General features: G+C 43.9%; 1 protein-coding gene across 1 annotated transcript in view; it reads right to left on the reverse strand.

Moving 5' to 3' along the window:
* The window catches only part of SLC6A5 (solute carrier family 6 member 5), a 33,328-nt gene extending 13,212 nt beyond the window's left edge, over nucleotides 1–20,116 (reverse strand). Inside the window, exons 1-10 of the mRNA XM_048050009.2 lie at nucleotides 17,152–20,116; nucleotides 16,347–16,485; nucleotides 15,602–15,733; nucleotides 15,335–15,508; nucleotides 14,558–14,699; nucleotides 13,977–14,109; nucleotides 10,640–10,774; nucleotides 8,392–8,495; nucleotides 5,818–5,942; nucleotides 190–302 (exon numbers count right to left, since the gene is read on the reverse strand). Of these exons, the coding sequence (XP_047905966.2) occupies nucleotides 190–302; nucleotides 5,818–5,942; nucleotides 8,392–8,495; nucleotides 10,640–10,774; nucleotides 13,977–14,109; nucleotides 14,558–14,699; nucleotides 15,335–15,508; nucleotides 15,602–15,733; nucleotides 16,347–16,485; nucleotides 17,152–17,658 (1,704 nt within the window). The 5' untranslated portion in view covers nucleotides 17,659–20,116. The remainder of the gene's footprint in view (nucleotides 1–189; nucleotides 303–5,817; nucleotides 5,943–8,391; nucleotides 8,496–10,639; nucleotides 10,775–13,976; nucleotides 14,110–14,557; nucleotides 14,700–15,334; nucleotides 15,509–15,601; nucleotides 15,734–16,346; nucleotides 16,486–17,151) is intronic.
* Nucleotides 20,117–23,745: the final 3,629 nt, after the last annotated feature.

Genomic DNA, 23,745 nt, shown 5'->3' on the forward strand with positions numbered 1-23,745 from the left:
TGTTCAAACACTCGGATACTAATGCCAAAGCTTCACCCACATCTTTTTGGTATTGATGGCCTTAATTCAGTCCTCTCTTTGCAAATCAGTTCACTGACCACATGGAAAATTGTGAGCAATCTCTTGGTCCTCAGAACCAATAAATAGGAGAAGCAACAAGAAAAGAATAGGAAATGAAAGCAGCTTTACCATCGTGTCCAATCCAAGTGTCAGAAGCATCAAAAAGAAAATTATAGCCCAGAACGGGGAAAGCGGAAGCCTAGTTAAGGCTTCCGGGTAAACCACGAAAGCAATTCCAGGACCTGGAAACAATAAAAATAAAGGCTGTGATATCTTTTATTGCATTAACATCATTGACTGTATGGAAAAAAAAATATGGGTAAAAAAGGGAAATGTGAAAACACTTTTCCAAGTATAATGCTCTATTACTATGCTTGATAAAAGTAAAAATGATCACATTAAGTCTCTGCTATTTACAGAAATATTTATCCATCTTAATATTTGACCTCACACAAATAATTTCTAATTTGGCTATAAGGTTCAAAACACTTCTACACTCCCAGTTTCCATGTTGCAGAATACACATTTAACCATTAGACTAACACACTGACCCAAATAACAAACAAAACCATGCACTGTGGCTGTTCTTTCCTGCTCTGCAATCTAATTCCTACCACTGTCCCTGTCAGCTTGCAACCTGACCTCTGACCAGCATAGCAATCATCCCTACCTCAGTACTGGAGAAGAAAATGCTCTTCTGTAACTCAGCAGCAACACACAGCCAAATGAGCAACAGAGAACATAATACATGCACAGAGCTAATACCTGGCACGTGGTAATAACTACCAAAAAATCTAATAGTATTATAATATAGTAGTAATATAAAAAATATAATAGTATTATAACATAGTAGTAATAACTACTAAAAAAAAAGCTAAGGTAACACACAGCAGAAAGAATAAGGAGTTGTGGTTTGTGTTTGTTTTTTTAAGATTTAACTGGGAGTTTTCCTTTCTCTGTTAGTTTGATATCTTAGACTACAATTTTTATTGGCTGTCAAGAAAAATTATTTTCACAAGTATGCTTAGATTTGCCTGGGAGAAAACACTGCAGGAATTTGATGGTAGCACTGCAGTACATGACACTTCTCTATTTATCCCAGCTGAAGGAGTGCCCACTTAAAATGCTCTGAAGGATATTTCCCTTCAGGCGAGATATAAATGAGAGACAAGTTGTGCTGGTTCCATGACCTGTGCCACAAGAAGGGGGGGTCCAAGCTCACCCTGTCCTGGCCATTTCTAATCTGGATTATTGGATCTGATTTCCTGCAGCTACCCATGATGTTTCTTTTCAAGGGAGACCTGTTGCTTTCTCACATAATGGAAAAAAAAAAAAATGCAGTTTTAGCAGCATACGAAATAATCTCCACAGGTTAATTTTGAAGGAGTTTCTTCTGAACGAAAGACAAATATTAAATTTAACAGCAGTGTAAAAAAATAACGCTGTGCATGACTCAGTGCTGTTCTGTCTTTAAAACATGCTGCAGAAAAATGGCTTTTCAGAAGAGGATGGTGCAATGAAGAAAAATTTTGTATTCACGAACATGTTCTTTCATCTCTTGATTAAAGATTTCTTCTTGACTATTAGAGATAAAGGCTCTGTTTGCAGTACCTTCCTGCATTTACAAGTTCAAATTAAGCCTTGAAATAATAATCTCCCATTAATCACGCTTTTAGGAAAAGTTTAATTACAGAATATGAAATTGCAATCACTCTATCTTGGCGCCTGATAACTTTCTAAGGTATCACATGCCTGGTAGCATCCAAGCACAGGTAAACAGGTGCAGGGAGGCTGCCTCCCACCCTGGCCATCTTCAGAAACTTCTGCAGGAATTAACTGCTCCCAAAGGTCTATTAAAGCCAGGAAAACTCCCAAGGTTTTGCATGTGCTGAAATGGAAAAGGCAAATGACCTTGAACTTTTTAGTGATTTTCAAATCACTAAAGCCTTTCAATTGTGGCATATTCTTAATCAAACTGTGAGAGTAGAACCAAAACATACTGTCTCTTCGAAACAGCTCTTATTTTTTCATCAGGATTTTTTTCTTCTGAAAGCAAAGTTCTGACTGAAAATAATACACAGTATTTCAGTTTAATATTTTAGGGGGGAAAAAGAAAATAAAATCCCTTCCCTAACCCATTAACCATTTCATTCAAGTTTTTGAACGTCTGAAGGCAGATTACGTATCGTCACACTTTTTGCTGTTTTCTCCCTCTGTGAAAAGAAGTACAACTTTAGAATAAAAAAAAAAAAAAGATAGGGAGGGACGAGGCTCTTCTCCCCTCTTGCTGAGTCAGCTTCTTAACTCTGCTAATTCAATATGCTAACTCAGTCTGTATTTTTTCCTCATTTTCACTCTTCCTACCGTGCAATTTTCTATCATGAGACTAAATTTTCTTTCCACCTATCACAGAGTGTGGGGCAACATCACCATCGTGAAACAATTTTCAACAGCCTAAACAGGGTTTTACAGATCATACTGACAGCCCTACAATAAGATTGGCTTGTGACAGCTTTTTCCACATTCCCTCGAACATCTGCTGAAACAGCTGGGAACAGAGAGCTCCAGCCTGAGACTAGTCACTCACTCAAAGACCACCAGCAAGCACTCAACAGAAAAGGGTTGGCAAACTACTGCACTAAATATTATGCCATCCCCAGGGAGATAAACCAACTGAAACAAATGTTTCCTCAACCACCCCTACCAGCTACTTTTCTCCATCCATCCTTTGTAGTTGCTTCAGAGCTCCCAGTGAGGCTTCACCCAAGCACAGCTCTCCTTACAATAATCTGACTGCACTGTAGCTTGGACTTCAGGGTGCTTTGTTTGTTATTTTTTTCATGATGGACATCAAGTCTAAAACAAAAAGTTTAATGGAAACATTACTCCTAAAGCACCTGGCCTTCTAACATGGATTTTTCTAGCAAACTAAAAGGAAAGAATCAAGACTGCATAATCACAAGAGAGTGAAGACAGACATATCTAAATAATTTTGAGAGCTAGACCAGAATAAAAAGGTGTGGAGATAAATACACCAAAAATGAAACTTATTTTCCTCAGAAGTTTTGTACACTACCAGACCACACTGGTAAGCAGTCAGTACTTCAGACAGCTTCTGCTCTTTTTGTGATCCATTTCAGTGCATCCCAAATGCCTTCTGCAAGGCATAAAAGATTCTGAGGATACTTCTGACAATCAGTAGAAAAGCACCTGATAAATAAGGTGTTCAGAAATAGCTGACTTCTGAATTTTGTAGGAAACAATTACTCCCAATGGCTGCCCTTTATTTCTTCTGTCAGTGGACTTCTAGAGGAATAAATAACTCACCAATAAACACAAATGAGAACCACATTCAAGCAACACAGACAAAAATGCAGATGTCTGTTTTTAAAACCAAATTCGTAAGAAATATTTTGAAATACTAACTCTCCCTCTCTTCCTATTCTGCACCCCAAATACTCCTTTAGTTTGTTTTCTTGTTGTTTTTTGTTTGTTTTGCTTTGTTTCTTTCCCATCAATTACATGGAGAAAAAGGATCGCATATTTGCTAGGTAACCCCAGATCTTGCATCTGTGGTTTGCACTTGCTCAGGTCACGTTTCCTTGGTGCTCCTAAAAAAACCCTTGCTCTTTCTATTTAAACGCTCATTAGACAAATTCTGTTGCAGCTCTTCAACAGAGGCTGGCTCAAGTTGCTCTGCAGTCATAATCATTTTGAAAGGCTCACCAAAAATACCAAAACAATTCAAGGTCACTTCCCTATATACTCATTCCACTTCCCCATTTCATTTTTTATGTAGCCCTTATACTGAATCATAGCACAGAACTTGGGTGTCAAGGTGCCTCCTGGCCCTTTTTTCCTTTGGAGCCTTCTAGATTTCAGGAAAGGATTTGTTCCTAACCAACAGCAGTGCATACAGCAGAGATGGATATATTTGCCCTTGTGTCATGCCCCCCTCTCACCTCACCATTGAACTGATGGGATTTGCTCCTGTGAGGTGATTCCTCATCTAGTGTCTGTTTTGAAGCCGCTTAGAGGGAAGAGCAGTCATAAACTGAGAATGCAAGACCAGGGCAAACCCATGCTACCATGCTAAGCCAGAAACACATTATATAGCCTGTTTTTTGACTGTGTGGGACAGAACTGTGTTCCTTTCTGTGTTGCCTAGAGGAAAAGCTGGTCATTTGTAACCTTCAAAGCTCTCAAGTACAAAAAGGGATATCCTGACATGTTCTACTGCCTGGTCAACTGGGAGGTGAGCGCTTTCTCTGGCACATAACAAAGCTCTCAGAACATTATTTGTAAGAACAAAACCGCTGGCAAACTTATTCTGTGTGTCTTTAACAAAAGAGCACTAGCATTATGTGAGGATGTGAAAAGAAGATATGCGTACCAGATAGCTGGTAAGACTGCATACAGTGATAAAACCAGTCTTACGGCCCTGTCGCAAGGCTGGATTCAAATGACATGTAGCCAAGAAAAGCTTAATACAACTGTCAGATGAAGATTGACCCTTAGCTAACTCTCACAGAGTTTTTCAAACACAAGGGTGTACCACTGAATTTAAGTACACAACAAATATGTCAAAAATGTTGTGTCTTCACATTAACGAAGACAGCAAGACACCTCGTGTATAAATGTCACCTCCTGTATGTGACGTTCATTTTTGGAACTCTCCATGCTTCCTCCAGTTCAAAGCCTCCTTTTACTCTGTGCTATTGCAGGGAACCTGGGGACAGCATGGAAAGCCTTCCATCTGTTAATCCCTTTCCTTCAGTGCTTGGAAATGGCTGTGTCTGTGCCAAAGGCTACTACAATACAGTACTTAACACGCTCATGTGTATACAGAAATGACTGTGGTGGGGAAGTGAAAAAACGTATGTTATTCCAAAAGTGTTACAAACTCATCTTTTTAACCGAGTCTGAAATCATCATAAAGATCAGGGTTGGTTTAGAGTCAAAGTACTGTACATTTCCCTGGAAACAGAACTGAACTAGGGTAATATTTACCCCTACATAATTGCACCAGATTTTTACAATCCTTCAAGCTTCTCTCAACAGTTACCCTTCCTATCTCCTGCTGCTTCATAGCACATCATACATGACAGCACCAATTCTTCCATCAGTCACATTCTTCTTGCCCACATTTAGCTGAACCCATTAAGGCGTTACGGATCCCCATTTCTAACCATCTCACTTCATTAAGTCCTTCTCATCTGCTCCAGTACAGTAACAGTTCTGCAGGAATTTTTAATTTCCCTGTAGAGGCATCTCCTTGCTCCCCACAGTGCAGAAGCTCGATCCACATCTCAGGCTCTACTTCTCCTACCCCCACATTGCAAAGCCCAGCACTGTCTCATCCAAGATTTCTCCCATCAGGGACAACTTTTACCTTGAACAGGACCTAACAAGGCAGCAGCAGAGACAAATGAGAAACCCAGTGACTGCTTGCACTATGTGAAAGAGACATCTCACCCCAATCATTTATTTACATAAAGATTTGCAATGAGTCTCATCTTGCTTTTTCTCTTACCAAATGAGTGATAAGGAGGCCTCAAGTAGTATCTTGACTTCCCAGGAACAGAGTACTGTACCTTCTCCTGGATCGAGATGCACACAAGTGGTTTACTAAGCCACTGCACTTTGAAGCCCCTATTCCTACCTCCACTGCCAACATCATTAATAATAGAGCTGGGTGCCACCAGGTGCCTGCACTTCAGAATCGGGTCTAAGAAATGAAATGCCAGTGTACCCTACCTTGGTCTGCAACAGCTTCGATATTCACTTTGAGCTCATTTGCCATGAAGCCAATAACTGAGAAGATGACAAAGCCTGCAAATATACTTGTGGCACTGTTGGTACATGTGACTATCAACGTGTCCCTGCAAAGAAAACACAAAAAGACAATCACCTTGTTTGTAATACACAGGAAGGGATTGGACATGTTTCAAAAGTCTCTCGCGTGCGTGCACACATTCTGTGGGAACACTGACAAAGGCAAATTTTACACTTATCAGGTGAATATAATGCTGCTCGAAGACGGCAGAAGTCTTCACACCACCACCAGAAATCAGATGTTCAAGTTTCCATCACTCACATGCCATAAAGGAAGCCACGGGTTAAAGAGGACACTGAGTATTTCTGCTCTTGGAATCTCTGAAGACAGCAGCAATGACAACACGGTTTGTAATGGAGTGCTTTACTCTATACCTAAGGTGGCCATCTGCTCACTACATTACATATGGACTAACCTCCATTGCTCAGGTAAAATATTTTTTGTCCTGTATTTTTCTACACACAACATTCAGGGTAAAGCTTTCTGAACCCTGCAGCACCTGCCCGTCTGTAGAGGTACAGCCCTCGATGATTGTTGTTGGGATGGGAATCTCAAGAAATCCATGTCTGAATGCCAATGCTATCGTGGTTAAGTCCACGTGACACAACAGGAAACCAGCCATCACTGTCTCTGTCCATAATTATTGCATTCGTTCTAGGATTTTTATTTTTTTTTCCCACAAAACACCCCTTGAACTACTAGGGCTGAGGAACGAAAGTCACTTGCTTTAAATGTTTTTCAAACTTGGCTACAAATGCATATTCCTACTGCTATTTCTTTGTCAGGAACAGAATGAAATACAATCTGAAAAGCTGTTAAGAAGCTCACTGAACTGGCAAGCTTCTGGAAAATAACAGACCATCCCTCAACAGGAATGATTAGGTTAATTCTTCAGGCTTATAGGAAAAAAAAAAAAAAGAATATTCTGTTTGGAATTATTATGGGTTAATCTTCTTCCAAAACCCAGGTAAGTTTTAAGCAAATATTTTAGGTGCATGTTATGCGATGAATGTATATAAATTCACCGCAGTTACAGATTATCTGATGATGTTTAAATTGGATATGTAACTGAAAAGTAGAATACTATTCGCAATATTAAAATGTAATGGATATAAAAATTGAAATGGGAAAAAATAGTCAAGCTTCATTTCAGTATTCAAGATGTGTTGCAAAATTAACCACACTAGAAGTAATTAAGCTTTTCTAATTATTTCTGCTTCAGTCTCCCCATCCCTCTCTAACATAGTTAAATTACAAATTCAGCATTAGAAGCATAATATTATTTTTCTATTTTGTTACCACATATTTCATTCAAATTTGTCATTAATATTTTCAAACACCACAAAACGTTGCTAAGTTCGTGCACCAAGATAGCATAACACCTGTCCCATTTTTTGCCCTGATATTCTGAATGTATTCATTCATCACCAAAAAAATCAAAGCACAGGACAAGCATTTTCAGAAGTAGGACCCAAAGGACAATTAGGTGGGAGTAACTGAATAAACAATGCTTTTACTTATTCATCCATATTTTAAGGTATATTCAAGTACTTTTGAAAATTAGTTTTGAAAACTAGTAGCAAATATTTTTGGAATTCCTTTTTAAAATCTGAAACCACCTTTTTTTTTTTTTTTTTTTAAAGGTACCTAGGTATATTTTCCGTATACAATACTTAGAACTTACAGGATATTGATAGGATATTGGAGTTCAAAACCCAAGGAGCATGTGCTCTTAAGCCATGATTCAGGAAAGTTTTTAAGCATGCCGTTGGACAGTCCCTTCCTAGCCAGCAGCATATGCTGTTCTGAATCAGCACATGCATCCTTGCACAGGAATCAATGAAGGTTTGCTTCAATAGAAACAAGACCTACTCTAAAGACAGCAAAACATCAGTTAAGCATTCTGCTAATGTCACTTGGTTTTGCTTTTTTCTGTCTTCAGATATTTATCTGGCACACTTCTCATTGAAAAAATGTACTATGCCACTAGTGAAATGACTTTACTTGCAAAAATAAATTTCACTGATTTCAAATAAATCTGATTTTGATTTTTACAACCTGAAATACATTCACATGTATAAAACAATTAAAAACGTGAGAATCACATACAGAAATTGCATGTTGAACTCACGCATGTACAACAACAGCCAGCTTCAGCTTATTCGACACATTGGTTGCTCTTCAGCAGACATTGCCAACTGTTGTGGTTTCATAAAGCTGCTGACAGCTTCCCAGATTGACTTTCAAGCTAAAACTGCCAATTCTGAATATTAAGAGTCAACAGGGACTATAATAAGGCTAAGGCTCATCCTGAGACTAGTAGATTAGGACCAAGAAAAATATATATATATATATATAATTAAAAAAGAAGAAAAAGAAAGAGAAAAAGACATAGAGAGGTGAGCATTCCAAACCCGATTGCTGCAAGCTGGAAAATGTTGGCATTTTTGGACAAGACTCTTCTAGTAAGACTTGTGGATTTCACTCTTACATACCTGTAGCAATTATTATGGAATTTGTTGTAAGAAGAGAGAGTGATTAGACCTCCCCATGCTGCAGATAAGGAGAAGAAAATCTGAGTGGCAGCATCCTTCCAAACCTAAGTAAGAAAGAGAGGAGAGGAAATAACATTGGCTTCAGGAAGAAGAATTAGAAAGACCGGTAACACTAGTTGTTACTGTTGGGGATTAACATGCAAACAGTTGAAATAACTTTTAGAGAAATGGATGTAAATAAAATAGCATTTACAAGCGAAATCCTGCCCTGAAATACACAGCGTCCATTTGATTAGGAGTATTCTTCTTGTTCACCCAAAGTAAAATGATAACATTACCTTTGCCATTCAACACAATACGTTACTTGTTACATATCAGTCTAAAGGAAATACAAATCAAGAGGAAAAACCTGCATTGGGCACTGATGGTTGATCCGACAGTTACATTATCTTCTTGACAAAAGCAAGAACCTCAGCACTGCTGAATGTACCACTTATGAGTGACATTACATTCCAATTAGGGTAAATTTCTGTCGTGAGGTGTACATCACATAGCACAGTATAAGATAGGGCCATTCAAACTGGGCCTTATTTCCTCCCTTCAGAAGATAACACACGCTCAGCCAAGTCTCTCTTTAAAAATATATAAAATTTCAAATTAATAAAAAAAGAAAGTACTGCTTGTTCCATACTGCTTGATATTGGTGGTTCTTCAAAGCCTTAAATGCATTTAGATAAAACATTTCTAAACTGAGTAGAGTTTCCAAGGAACTGGTCTTATTTATGAAAAATTTTCAAAATGTTCCAAGCACTGGTAATTCTATTTACAAGCTTTCCTACAAATTCTGATTTTCCACCAAAGTGTATAGTGCAGAAATGGAGCTGGACATGTATGCACAAAATTCAGGTATACCTGTGCACACTAACTAGTTTGAAGGTACTACTAGGACGCTACTTCAAAGGACACCAGCTGGTAAGTAGTCAATGCTTCATCTGGCTGTGTGCAATATACAGCTATTAATTCATGTTACACCACAGAGAAATTTAAAAGCAGAAGTTCTCTTGAATATTCTTGAACACTTACCTAGGGTTATACACCTAGTATGTACAGATAGCCCCGTTTTGCAAAAGGCAACAGTTCTCACATCCATTTTTGCACCCCAGGGAATCCAAAAATGCTCGTAATTAATGCGTAAAGTCTATATTGTTTGCAAAAGATTTAATACTGTATCACCGAAGGATTAAAATACCTAAATACCTGCTGTTTAAAGAGATAAGGACATTAGGAGTTGCAAAATTCCCCGCTGCTATTGACAGAGGAAGGAATTCTTAGGAGGTGGGGAAACAGATTTCCTGAGATGTTGCTAAAAGTTGCTTTTTCTACAGAACAGAGTCTGAATTCCAAGTTTCAGCTCAGGCTTCAATTCAGTCTCCAGCCTCGGGACAGTTAAGAATAAAATTTAGGAAGCCAAATGCTCCTGCAGCATTTCAGGCAAGTATGTGATCCATGTGTGGATTCATGTCTACACCAATACAAACCATGTGTATTTTTGTAGCATGTTTTACTGGTTTAATTGGCAACAGCCTCTTAGAATTCACTGGAAATCATGAATGAGAAAGCAGAGCTGAAGCACTCATACAAGTCAATCCTTTCTAAAGAGCAAAGCTGGGTACCAAATTCCTTAATTCTGTCCTGTACTACACAGAAAATAACATTATTTCTTATAATACAGGTAGTACAATGATCACAGCTGTTGAGGGAAGAGGTGTTAGAGTAGGTTGTATAATTTGATTTTGTTTCGTGTCTCACAGTCAGTCTTCAGAACTGCATTATATTCTCAGCATCTCTAAAGAAATTTCCAGACAAATGCAGACAGGCTTATTATGTTACCTATTAAAAACCTCACGCATTTGCTCAAATCAAAGCAGCATCCACTCAGACACCAGCACATGAAAATCTGTACCTCCTTTTTAATTCCCCATTTTCCAAATGCACTTAGTCTGAGAGATTCAGGTGAAATATCAAATGCGAAGTAAATACCATATCTATAACAACATAAATTATAAAAGGTATGTGCACACAAGTGACAAACATCCACTGTAACAGCACTCCATAGAGGTGAAGAACAAGATTGCACAGATGACAATACTGCCTCTGCACATAGAAAATGTTTGCAACAGACACTAAATGAGAAATTTGTATGAGTTATTCATGCCATCAGGAGTTATAATTGCAATAATAAGCCCACCATAGCATCAATTAGCTTCTCCCACTTGGGTGTGATGAAGTACCAGATTCCAGCTCCAGCTCCAGGTAGAGTTACACCTCTTATAAGAAGGATGATGAGAACTACGTAGGGGAACGTAGCTGTAAAGTACACCACCTGCAGAGACCAAAGAGATTATTGAAAGGATTATATGAGAAGAGAGGGGGGGGGAAAATGGAAGCATTTCAATTTTGGCCTTAAAAGGGTAATTACTCAGGATCAGAGACAACAGGGGATAAGACTAGCAAGGCAACAAGCTTATTTCCCAGAATATCTAACAGAGTCAACATTTTTTACAGCACTTCTTGCTGCTAGTAACAGGAATAATATCAATAGCAACAGTGGTAATAATACCTGGGATTCTAGATAGAGAGGGAAAAAAAATGAGAATAAAGACTGGAGAGCAGTATTAAGTTAAAGCTGAATGGAAATACTGTGTTTGATCCTTGCCCAGAAAAAAACTACCACAGCTCACTGGAAACAAAATGAGCAATGCCAGTCAATGACACCTAAAGCCCTGATCTTTTCCCAATGTATTTCTCTGTATTTAACTCAACCTAAAGATTTTGTATTAGTTTGTGCCTCCTAATAATTACATATTACCATGACAATGTTTATGGGCCCAATGAAAAAAAAGTCAGTGTAACAATCAAGATACACCAAATGAGTGTTAAATGCATAACAGAGGTTGTGTGCTTAATGTCTTCATAATTATCTAGTACAGAGCAGAGCTCTCTCTGTAGTCAAATAAAATGGCTAAGTTGCAACGAGCTAGGCTGCACACTCTGTTCAAAAACATTTAAAAACCTTTTGCACTTCAGCTTCACAGCCTTACAGGGGCCAGAATCCTCTGAGCTGAGGTGACTTTTGAAACTGCTTTCCGAACTTCCTCATTGCTGTTTCAAGAAGCTGCATTTTATGCAGTGAATGAAATTCCACTCAGTTGTCAGAAGAGATCAATCCATTTGTATCTAAAGAGTATTCCTGGGAAATACCTTCAGAGTTTAAAGCAAAGTGCAAATACATCAATGAAGCAATGTGTCTGATAGACATAACACATTCTTGTCTTCATTTGTATTTCAGAAGCTACTTCTTTCTTCATAGATAGGATTTTATTATTATTTATTGTACTTAGATGTATCATTTCTGCTATTACTGGTATTTAAACGATGTAATATTCAAACAGCATTACACAGTTAATATGTAATCACTGTTCATTAAGAAAGGAACTAAGTTTAAATCAATAATGGCAAGTGGAAACCAGCTGTTAAGGTTCAATAAAATTACTATAATCGCTCAAGTCGACATTCGGAAAAAAATGAGGACATTCATTTCAAGAGAAGAGCTTTTCCCCTATTAGCTAATCAAACTTAGTGACATTAGCATGTCTCTCCAACATCAGTAAAAAAACAAATGGCTCAAACAATAGAGAAACTCTTATCTAGAAGGCTTGACTGTATGGAGCATTCACACTACTTCAGCCCCAAGAAAGATTTTACATAGACTTCATCTAGCTAGTCCAGCAGAGCGTCATTTCCACTCTTCATTTTAAATAAAGTTTACTTTAGGATTCTTAAATAAATTGGAACATAATTAAGCTATCCTGATACACATAGCTCAGGGATTTGTGCCTGCTCAACTAGTTTTTATGGTGAACCTAGATGCCATTTTGTCATTTAGATAGGACCTACACAACTTCTGCAGTAGGTTAGTTGTCCCCGCATGGTACTGTAATAACTAGAATATTGAGTCCTCCAAGACCAGTTGACTTTCTTCATCTGATCCCCAGCATATTAAATAGACAGACCCACATGGCTGCAATTGACCACTGTAGGCACCTTCCTGAGAGCTGCCTGAGGAGCCAGAGACAACTGTTTGCAGACTGACAGATCTCACTTTTGTTAGAGGCAGCAAGAACCACAGGGCCACGTATTGACAGTTACCTGAAGGATTTCCACTTGCCCCCTCACTACAATCATCTGAGCATCAATAGCAGTTTCCTATCCCTGGCACCAAGGAGCCAGTATTTCTTTTGGCCGCTATGGCTGTCTTACCTATCTCCCGCCACATCCAAACCCGAGTTATTCTCCTCTACATCTTCTGTTTCATTGGCTCAGAGCCTTTCATGAAACAGTTTTTCCTGTCACACTACATGTAAGAAAAAACAAAAAAGACTCAACTTTCCCCTTGTACTCAAGTCTCTGGATTTTCTGCTCATTTCCAAGCTAGCTCACAACAGATGTTGTCAGCTTCTAGATGCAAAGGGATGGCTTGAAATTAGATGCCCGATGACAAACTGTAGAAAATTGATAGCTGCCTCTGCACATGCATTACCTTTAACACAGAAAATATATAGTTATTCCATTCCAGTCTTGGCATTTTGCTTTGTTTCATCTGTGGGCCCTTTTTTGTTTTTGTGTGTGTGCTGTTTTTTTTTTTTTTGTTTGATTGGTTTTTTGGGGGAGAGGAATTTTTTCAGCCTACAATTATTAAATAAACTGCATTTATGCTATAGCATCATCCAACCTTTTAACCTACAAGCTAATTACAATGGCATTGAAGTAGAAGTCTCAGATATTGCATTGCTGCAAGCGCCATGAAAAACACCCAAAACAGTGCTGCTGCTGAAAAAAAAGGGCTGCATTTCCCTGCGCAGACAGCTGCCGAGACAATTAGGATGCCTACACTTGCATGTCCGTGAGAGCACATGTTCTCTCTTTGTACGGCTGCTGGTTAGGATACAGGGCAGAAAGCTGAACATCAGAGAGGCAGAGGAAAACATGACAGAGGTACAGGAGGGAGATGGAAGATGTCAGAAACAGAAAAAGGGAGCTGGGTTACTGCAAGGAGAAGTTTTAGGAAGAGGCATGAAATAGTTGAGAAAACAGGATACATACTGTCACAGTTCATAATCACCACAGATTTAAGTTCAGTTCTGATTCTAAAACACGTTGCTTAACATCTTAGTGTACAACATAATTTCACAGATTACAGTGACACCTGAGGTGACTGTGGGATTTCTGATGAACGCCACACACACTAGGGAAGGCACTGCCATCCAACTGCTAAGCACAGCTCAAGGGCTCATTTTCAAGTTTCCGAGTATTAGGGATCAAATGTTAAACCTGATTTCCAAAATTATCTTTTTAATGTTTTAGCTAGATAGGAAAACATGAACAGAAAAAAAAGGCATTTCATTAATATGTAGCCATTTGTTGAAACCAAATTTCAGTAGTTCAGTGCCTTAAACGAGAGCATGATTCCCTCAAAGCAGGATACTGCTTTCCTCTAAGTGTATGATTGCAAATATTTTTCTTACTTTTCCTGATGACTTGATTCCTTTAGCAAGGGAGGCATATACAATCACCCAGGCTAGGAAAAGAGACAATGCCAAGGGCCATCTAATCTCACCAGGATATTCTATCCCAGCTGAAATCTTCAATACAAAGTACCTAAAAATTAAAATAAAAATGAAATTGAAATAAAAAAATAAAAAGGAAAAAAATAATGACAGCAACTGCAGGCAGTAATTTAGTGCAAATTCCTACAGTATGTAGTTCTGCTTTAGCGTTCTCAGTGGCTTCTCCAGAAGGTTCGAGTGAATGTCACCATGTATTATTTTATTTATCTGCATTGCAGTAGGAGATAAAAATGCCATGCACGGGCCAACACCCTAGCTGTGCTAAGCACCAGAGGAAAAGAACAAAAATAATGCAGTGTTTAAAATTTAGCTTTCATTGTTAATATGCATAGAAGTGTGTATCATTTATCATTCTTAAATATTTTATTTCTAGTCTTCTAAATAGTTACTTTTATTACTGGTTGATTATCCGTATTACTAGAGATTTTTACTATAGGTTTTAGAGAAAGTAACATAATATTTCAAATGAAAGATCTTACTTAAAATATTCTTCACTTCCGCTCACAAATGTTTTGTTTCCTTCACTGGTGAAGTTAACCATAGTCAAGTTTGGATAGGCACTCATACAAAAAGTAGAGTTCTTGATTTGTATTTTTGGTTGGTCACCAATAATGCATGAATCTGTGAGAGGAAAAAAAAAAAAGAGGAAGAAAATAACTTGCCTGGGTTTACAGATTGGGTGCAAAACAACAGTAAAAAGCATTCTATCATACACATCACTTGAGTTTCAGTTCTGCATTAGGTTTCTGTAGCACCTCATTTGCCAAAGCTGTAAGGCTCTGAGAGTACTAGGTCTTAAAATGTCTCACAGTTTTTCCCTTTACACCCAAATGCTCAGGGTATTAAAGGGTCTGGACCAAAAGCAGTTACAGGTGAGGGCTTGCAAAAGGGGTCACTATCTAGTCCTCCTTTCTACACTGATGTCGACACAGCTACAGGGATGCGCATAAGCTCAGGTCCAAAACAGTGTCACTGGAAACAGGAGATGAGACTGGACAGGATTTTACCCCACACCAAATACCTGCGGAGCACTGGCACAGGCACCTTTCAGCTGTAAAGATTTCTTTGTTTTTTGACATTACAGTTCAAAACTTACATCTACCCTTGATGGTGAAAATGTTAAAAAAAAAAAAAAAGGTAACAAACGGATTGCTCCAAGCCACCTGGGCAGCACTCCCTGCCCTGGGCTGGGCACCGCAGCCCCCACCGGCAGCAGGGAAAGAGGTGGGAAGACCCAAAAGCACATCCCAACTCACCTAATAAAAGTTTGTTCTTATCTTTACAATCTGGTGTGTTCCAGGGATTGTTACAGGAAGCCCAAGGCAGCACGGGCACGAAGGAGGCGAACAGGTAGAAGAGCGTGTAGCACAGGATGATGTTGTAGTAGATGGCTATCAGGACGGAGATGATGAGCATCGCGATGCCGCAGCCTAGGAAAGAGCAGGGGGAGCCCAGAGGGGGGCCACCGTCACCACCGCCCACACAGGGAGCCGCAGGGGGTGCGGGTGGCAGGGGGGTCTCACCTTGCAAGGCAGGGATGGCTTTCCACACCGACACAGGGCCCTGGCTGGCAAACTGCCCCAGGGAGACCTCCAGGAAGAAAATGGGGATCCCAGCGAGCGCCAGCATCATCAAATAGGGGATGAGGAACGCACCTTTTGGGGGGAGAAATAACAGCCCGCTCAGCCCCAGCCTGGGTAGCCATCCCTGCCACCCCCAGCCCCAGCAGGAACGGGGGAGCAGGATTTTGCATTTCCAGCATCTGCTCGAGGCAGTAGTGTTGTATTAGAACAGCCCCCACACATGCTTTTATTTCGTATGTTTACAGACAAGCTTACCTTTTATTTATTTATTCAATATTGAGGTGTTCCAAATGGCGAGTTCTCGCCTCCAGCAGCTCAGAAGAGCCTGCATGACCTCTCTAAGGTCCAGAGCCCCCCGCGGTGGCCTCCCCAGCTGCTCATTCCCTGGCCAGCACTCATTGCAGACTTTTTTTGGTGCAAGCGCCACCTTATAACGAAATCTTGTCGGAACTCGCCTACTTTGACTGCTGAACACCAGCTTTCCCCCAGACCAAAGCCAAGCAAAGCAACAAAAAGCCCCCAGCAAGGATTTTCGCCAGGTGTGACGGCGCACCGCGGGTCCCGGGGGTGCCCGGCTCAGCGTCCCCGACCTCCGCTCCCCTCGTGCTTGTCCCCACCGCAAAGGGGGGGGCGACTCAGCCACGTACGGAACTGCAGGTAGAGAGACAGGAAAAAGCCATCATACCTCCCCCATTCTTAAAGGCCAGGTACGGGAACCTCCAGACATTGCCCAGCCCCACTGCATAACCCACCATGGAGAGGATGAAATCCAGCTTGCTAGACCAGTTCCCTCGGGCTTTATTTTCATCCCCTACATCGTCTTCCTAAAGGGGGGGGAAAGGGAAGAAGAAAAAAAAAAAAAAAGGAAAAGAGATCGGACAAGAGCCACGTTTGCAAACGAGCATCGCGGAGCCGCACCGGGGGCACCCTCCCCTGCGGCCGCTTCTGCCCGAGAAATTAGGAGAAATTAGGCTTTTCCGTCGTGGACCCCCCTCCGGCTGCTCCCGAGGGAGGGGAAGCGACTGCTGCAGCCCTGGGACGGGGGGGGCTGTGACAGTCCCCGCTGCCCGCCCCCCCGGCCCCCAGCTGGCTCCTCCGGGGGCCAAACGCGCAGGGCTCGGCTCGCCGCCGCCTTCCCGGGGGGCAGCCCCTGCAATGCGCCGCGCCCGGCCGGGGGCGATGCCCTGGCGACAGGCTCTGCTCCTGCAGCGGAGGGCTTTCTGCCCCCGATTTCTCTCGGGACAGACCCAGCCGGGACCGTACGCCCCCTCCTCTCCGCAGGACCGGAGCCTCGGCTGGCTCTCGGCGCGGTAACTCAGCACCGGGGGGTTTCCCTCTCTTCCCGGCTCCTGCCCCACGGCTCAGCCCCATCCCCTACCTGCTCCCGCACCTCTCCCACTGGAGCCTCGGCCCCCAGCGGGCGCTGAGGGCCGAGCATCCCTTAATCCCTTACTCCCGGGGGCCGAGAACCCCGGGGAGGAGGCTCTTACCCCCTCCACTCTGCCGGGAAGGACAGAAGTGTTGCCATCCGTGCCCAGTACCACGGTGCTCTGGCTCAAGGTCACCCAGGCGCCTTTGGCGTTGTTTCGCTCCAGCGTGCCCTTCCCAAGGTTCAGGGTAGCGTCCCCGTCCGTGCTTTGCAATGCGGGAATTTTGCAGGGGGGGATCGCAGCCTGCCCGGCGGCCCCGACCCCAGCGGCGTGCTTGTAGGGGAAGGTCTCCCCGGATTCCCTCCGCACCGTGGAGTTGGCTTGCACCGGGGTGCTGCTGAGCTTGCAGATGCCGACCTTGGTCCTCTCGAAATCGTTTGGGTTGGCTTCTTCGGAGCGAAGCGTTTTGGGGTCGTTGGAGAGCGAGCGGGGCAGCCTGGCCATCGCGGCGGGGGCTTGCGGCGGGGCATTCTGCGGCTCCTCCTCGGGGCTGCCTCTTCCAGCTCCCGCACCTTCGTTTGGTCCAGGAGCAACCGTGTCGGGGCTGTTCGCGGGCTGCTTGTTCATCTCCCTTTGACTGGCGTAATCCTAAAACAATATCACATATTTTACCGAAAGGGTAAGAAAACGTTTGGACCCCAGGGATTTTTTTTTTTTTTACCGATTGCTTCTCTCGTGCGCAAAACGCGTCTGCTAGAAAATCTGGATTAAAACGTGGGCGAATTTCGAGGGGCCCGGTTCCCCTGCTTGCCCTCTCGTTCAGCGTTAATATTCTGGCAGAGCAATCGGCGAGGAACGAAAAACCAAGCAAACAAACAAACAGCGGCTGCAAACCCGCAATTGGAGTTTTAGATAAATGTTCTTACAGCACTGCGCCGCCAGACCTCGTTAGATTGCACATCACGAGCGTAGGATGCTCCCTTCCCTATCACCAGTGTAGAAAGATTCTTTAATTTTACGCCCCATTTCCTTTCTGTCATTCAACAATGCACATCGGCTTTTCTCCCCCCCAACCTTTTTTTTTTTTTCTTTTCCATACAGGCAATAGACAAGCTGCCCTGTAGGCAGCCAGGGATGTTAAAAAACCCAGCGAAATAGTGCTGGGGAGCGTTTCCGAGCTGGCTGCCACCTCTTACAACCCGACAGCAAGTCGGGGAAACGGGAAAACAACCGCACCACCACCGCGGAACCACGGCCGTCAGCAGCTGGCTTTCCTTCTCGTTTTTCTTACGTTTTCGACTCACACTCCTCTAAAAATTGCTTTGAAACGTTCTCCTGTACGCTAAATAGATTACTGACGGCACCCCTGTTTCCCACCAGTTTAAAATTATATTTCACAACGTATCGTTTTTTTTTTTTTAAACCTTAAGGACCCCGCGGGCAATGCCTCCCTTTCCCGTCCCTTAAAAATTCTCTTTCCCAACGCACCCTCTCTCCGGACCCCCACTCCGCAAGGCTTCTCAGCACTGCCTCCGCCGTGTCTGCCGCAAGTCCTGGCCGCACCTGCAGCACCTCCGGCTCCTCTCCCAGCCCGAGGGGGCACGGAGCAGCGCCCCTGTCCCCGACTGCAGCCCTACGCCGGCTGCGGGGACAGCCCCGGGGACAGCCGCCCCTCTGCCTTGCGGGATAAGGAGGACGGCGGCAGGGAAGCGAGGCGGGCGCAGGGCAGCCTGCACAGAACTCACCGGCGAAGCCTCCCCTCGAGCCTTTCTAAGTGTCGAAGGAAAGAAATGAAGCGCTTACCATGTCTTAAATCGAGTCGGTCGAGGTAAAAACAGCAGTAGAGGCAAATGACAGACTGGATTTTGCTCAGTCCAGAGCAAAGCTTCTATACTTCCTTGGGAAAGCCTGGGTTTGCGTCAGTGCATAGCAAGGTGCCCTTCGTTTGACATTTTCGTGATAATAAGAGTTTGATAAATCATTACCCATGGATTCAGATTTTAAAGGGACAACCAGAAGCCTGAGCGCCGGCTAGCTGTCACTCATGCGGCAGTGGGATTGCGTGTCCCGTGTGACTCATGGGGGGCTGATTACTAAACCAGATCCTGCAGGAGCACACAACTTTCTTGCCGGTTATTAGGGGCAGCACGAGAAACACGTACTACTGCGCCCAAAAGATGAGCGAAAGGGGGAGAAACCGGCCAGTTCTGCCCCTCTCCCCCCTCCCGTGTGGTTCATCCCATTATCTGTCTTCTGCATTCCTACAGTTCACACGGGATCGAAAGTTAAAATAGCTTATATATATGAAAAAATATATATATATAACGTGTATAAATATATATCTCTCCGTATAGCTATTTCCAGAGAGAGAAGTTCACTGCGTATATAGTGCACAAACACATTTTAATTGTGTGTTCCCTGGTCTCCCTACACCATCGTACAACACCATACTCTTTTCACCATGCCCCATGGGGGAAGTCCTCAGCCCCAACTCAATCAAGGCGACACCCGCCATAAAAAGCCATCTCCTCTTTCACCAAAGCTATCTGAAGAGTTAAGAGGGAGCAAAGATGACGGCAACTGCAGTAAGGTCGTCGGTGTTCTGCCCTCACCCATCAGAGCATTTTTTGTTTGAGAACTGGGGGGAGATTCTCAGCACTACAAGCCAGAAGTTGCGCTGGAATCGTTTTTCCAACGAAGTCATCCACCCATCACCACCTCCCGCGCTATTTGCTACCTGAGGGGCTTTCTCGGTGATTTGTTGCTCACGAGTCAGGTTTTTTTCACCCTGAAAAAAAAAAAAAAAAGTGCGTTGGCAAATCGGGATGCTCCTTAAGCAACCTTCCCAGTTGTTTTAGCGTCAGAGGAAAAGCTGCTGTTCCCCCGCACACACTCTGCTAGCGTCAGCTTCTCCGGGGGCTATTTTACATCTTAGCGTAAGCAGTGTGCACCTACTAGGGGGAGGAAGGAGGGGGCTAAGCTCCCCGGCACCCAACGCATCTTTGTACGTCCTTGCCTACTGCGGGGGCTCGGCGCGCCCCCGGGGACACCAAGTCCCCCCCCGGCAGTGCCACCCAGAGCACCGCGACAGCAGAGGGGAGGGGGACTAGCAAAGCCGAACATTTTAAAAAATCGTTTAGTTTCTTTTTGTTGTTGTTGTTTTTGTTTTTTCCCCTGCAGTAAAGATCAGCGCGTTTCCCAGGTGGGAAAAATAAATGCTTTCACCTGGCAGCAGAGCTCCTGAGCGTTTTTACGCCGCAGCTAGCCTTAACCTCTGCTGCTGCAGCTGCTGAAAATATACTTAAGCATCAGCATCTGTTTTTCCACGCACATAATTGTACCGAAATACAGGTGTTTTGTGCATAGACCCTTTCATACAGACTTCTCCCCCGTTTCTTCCCCTCCCTGCATGCAGCACAGAGCCCCCCAGGAGCAGGGCTCGGGGGGGAGGCGAGCGGCGCTTGGCAGCGGTTCTGCGCTGTTGCAGAGAGCCGCAGAGCCGGCTGCCCACAGCCCGGGCAAGGCGGGAGCCCCGTTATGCTGCCCTTCAGGTTGCATTAACGCCTCTGAAGAAGGCACGGGGCGAATGAAAGCGCCACGGCAGCGCCCCAAGAAGCAGGCGGGTCGGGAAGCCCCCGCACCTCCTGCAGGAGCGCGGGGCTCTCTTGGTGCTGCATCGAGCCGACGCCGCGGTCGATCCCAAGTCACATCCTGCCCCCAAGCCCTGCTCCTGCCTCCCCAGCAGCACCCAACTGCTGCAACCAACCAACCCAGACTCCGTTTTGTCCCCCCCAGGAGGGGACGCGGTCTCCATCACCCAGTCCTCAGCCACGGCTGGGAGGGGGGGGGGGGGTCCATCGCCAAGTCTCAGAAGTGGGGGTCTGACCCCCCACCCCTTGCCTGCCAGAAAGTTCATTAAAGCGGCTTTTCCGAGCTCTGCCTGGGTTTCCCGAGGCCCCTCTCAGCCCCGAGCCCACAGGGACTAAGGGCACCCCCCCCCCCAAGCCTGTCCAAAAAGGGGGACTCCCCCCCCCTTCCCAACCGCGGCCTGCGGAGCGGAAGAACGAGTGCCTCCGTTTTAATTACTTTGTCAAAGATGAAAAATAGCAATTGATTTTTTTTTTCATGCCCGCCACCCCTCCTCCTTTCCCCCTGTTACAGATAAGCAAACGAAGGGGAGGGGGGAGGCGGGACCCCCTTCGGCAACCCCGCGGTGCACCCCCCCCCCCCAACTCTCCCCTCTGCAACGAAAAGAGGAGGCCAGGGGGCAAGGGGAGGAAAGGGTGCCAGAATTTAAGCCGAATTTCAGCCTCCCAACGAGGATGGGAACCGCCCGGCCCTGTTATTCAAGGTGACTGGGGTGGAAGGATGCGCACAAACGGCGGCTGCCAAAAGGGGCCGCCCCCGGCCGCCCCCCGCATTTTGGGGAGCGACCCGCAGCCCCCCGCGGGTTTTTCCTTGCCCCTCAGCACGGACCCCGGCCCCATCCCGCTGCCGGCCGTGCACAGAGGTACTGCCCCCACGGCAGTGCTGTGCCTTGAGAAGATTTAGGGTTTGGTGTTTTTTTGTTTTGTTGGCGCATAGCTGTGGCTGTACCCGCTGTCACCATTTAACTCCAGTAGCGCGCTAGGCGCAGCCCCGCACAGCATCGCAGTCACCCTGCTCAACGAGGAGGCAAACCCGGAGAGAAACGCGTCTCCAGAAGCCAGCTCCTGCACAGCGATATTCACCTTCACCTGCTTCTCTTTCCCTTCTCATTCTAAGCGCACATGCATGATTTTATAGCCTTAATTCAGCTGGACACCGTTTTTCCACGGACCCGTTCTTAAGCCAACTATTCCCCGTATCAGGCTGCAGTATTTTGCCTCTCTCAGTTCGTTATGTCCAAATAATGAAGAGACGGTCAAAATCTATAAAGTGATAATTACCTGTTATTTTTCTCCCGTGAACGCCTCGGGCCCATCTTGATGTTTATTAGCTATACTGTACAATTTCTGATGTGCTCGTCTCCATCTGCTCCAACCTGGATAACTCGCTGGATGGCCCGTGGATTTTCAATAAATTGTCAAAGTCGGGCATCCTCACCAAAAAGGAGTCCGTAAATTGCCAGATTTAACTCTTTCAGTGGAGACCACTGTAAATAATGGAAATGAGAAGAAAGGGGGATCAGGTGGGGGGGAACAGAAGCATCTGGAGGAAATTTCTGCACTACTGGCCAAGCATTTATGCTCCTAACAGCTATTTAACCCATACATACATGTTTCTTCATTTGTCCATTTTCCGTAACTGTGGAGCATAATCTCAGTCTAGGGCATAACATACACAGGTTTGAACCTCCACTTGCCAATAGGAAAGGGCTAAAAGTAATAAAATTAAGAAAAATATTTTAGAAGCCAACAGCACATATATTTAGTGAACAAAAGGAAAAGCAGAAACTATTTAGAGCTCTAAATATATTCCCAGGATGTACCCCGGTGCAATCAGGACAAGGACACAGCTTTTCTAGTGCCACAGTGAGCTGCAGGCTTTGTCTCAGCCGGTCCCTGCCCTCAGCACTCCCCTGACTCAGGTGAGGATGACCTGTCCTTGCACTGCAAACTATGGAAATACATCTGTTGGAACTCATGGTGCTGAAAACTGGATTAAGAGCAGTAGCTTCTTTTAAACTGTAGAAATACCTAAGTACGGTTACCGCAGAGAACAGACAAAAAAAGCTTCCTTAAACCAGCTCTTCCATAAGCCATAGCTCTGTGCAGGGACAGCTGCAGAAACACCACATGCTTTGTTGTTACCATGTGAAGACACCATATGTGGGGCTGAATTCCTGATCAGAAGTTTGCAAAAAATATCATAAGGGTTTTTCCCTAAAAATGAGAAAATGTTGATTTTCTAGTCAGATGCCTCTGGAAGGGCACCATAACCACCACAGGGAAAATAAACCAGATTCTAGCAGATAGCATCCATTTTAGCACTTTTCACTCAGCATCTTAATCACTTTTGACTGTTGAGTAAAACACAATAGGAATGAAAAATAGTAGCATGCACCTCCGTGAGGCTATCTCACAACACTATGCAGTCCCATTTTAAGAAAAAGACATCAAATATACTAATAAAACTGCTTCAGTATTCCACATGGCACATCATGATCATCATTTGAATCATTTGAATTTCTGACTGGGAAAAAAAAATCCTTAAACTTTTTCTGTGCTCTCTCATAGGAGCTGCTTGGTTGAGTGCTTCTCACTGACTTTTCCCTCATTTCATTGTGAAAGGGGAAATCCCCCAATTCACAGCAAATTGGATCATGGTGATTGTTATACAGAGATAATGACTGAACTGCGATCCCTCTGTCAGCATGAAATACAAAATCCTACACTTCCTCCTATAGTGTGCCAAATGAAGAAACCCATCTGTTTGCAGCGTTGATCAGTCAACACAACGTTGGGATGTAAATCTCAGTCAGTGAGTAGTTTGGAGGAGCAGTTCACAGGAGCAGTAAACTGTCAGGGTCATAGGTTGAATGTAGTTTTCCTTCATTTTGAAGAGTACATGTTAGGGACAGGTTTTCAGCTAGTTACTGTCACCAGGACACATCCATTAGGCAGTCCTGAAACCAACCAGTCCCACCACTGTACTCAGAGCAGCTCTGCGGGAACGTATTGGTGGAAACGCTTCACCTAATCACATCCTGCTTAGTAGGCTCTCAGTCTAAGT

The sequence above is a fragment of the Anser cygnoides genome, chromosome 5 (assembly GCF_040182565.1).
Source record: "Anser cygnoides isolate HZ-2024a breed goose chromosome 5, Taihu_goose_T2T_genome, whole genome shotgun sequence".
In the NCBI taxonomy this organism is placed as follows: Eukaryota; Metazoa; Chordata; class Aves; order Anseriformes; family Anatidae; genus Anser; species Anser cygnoides.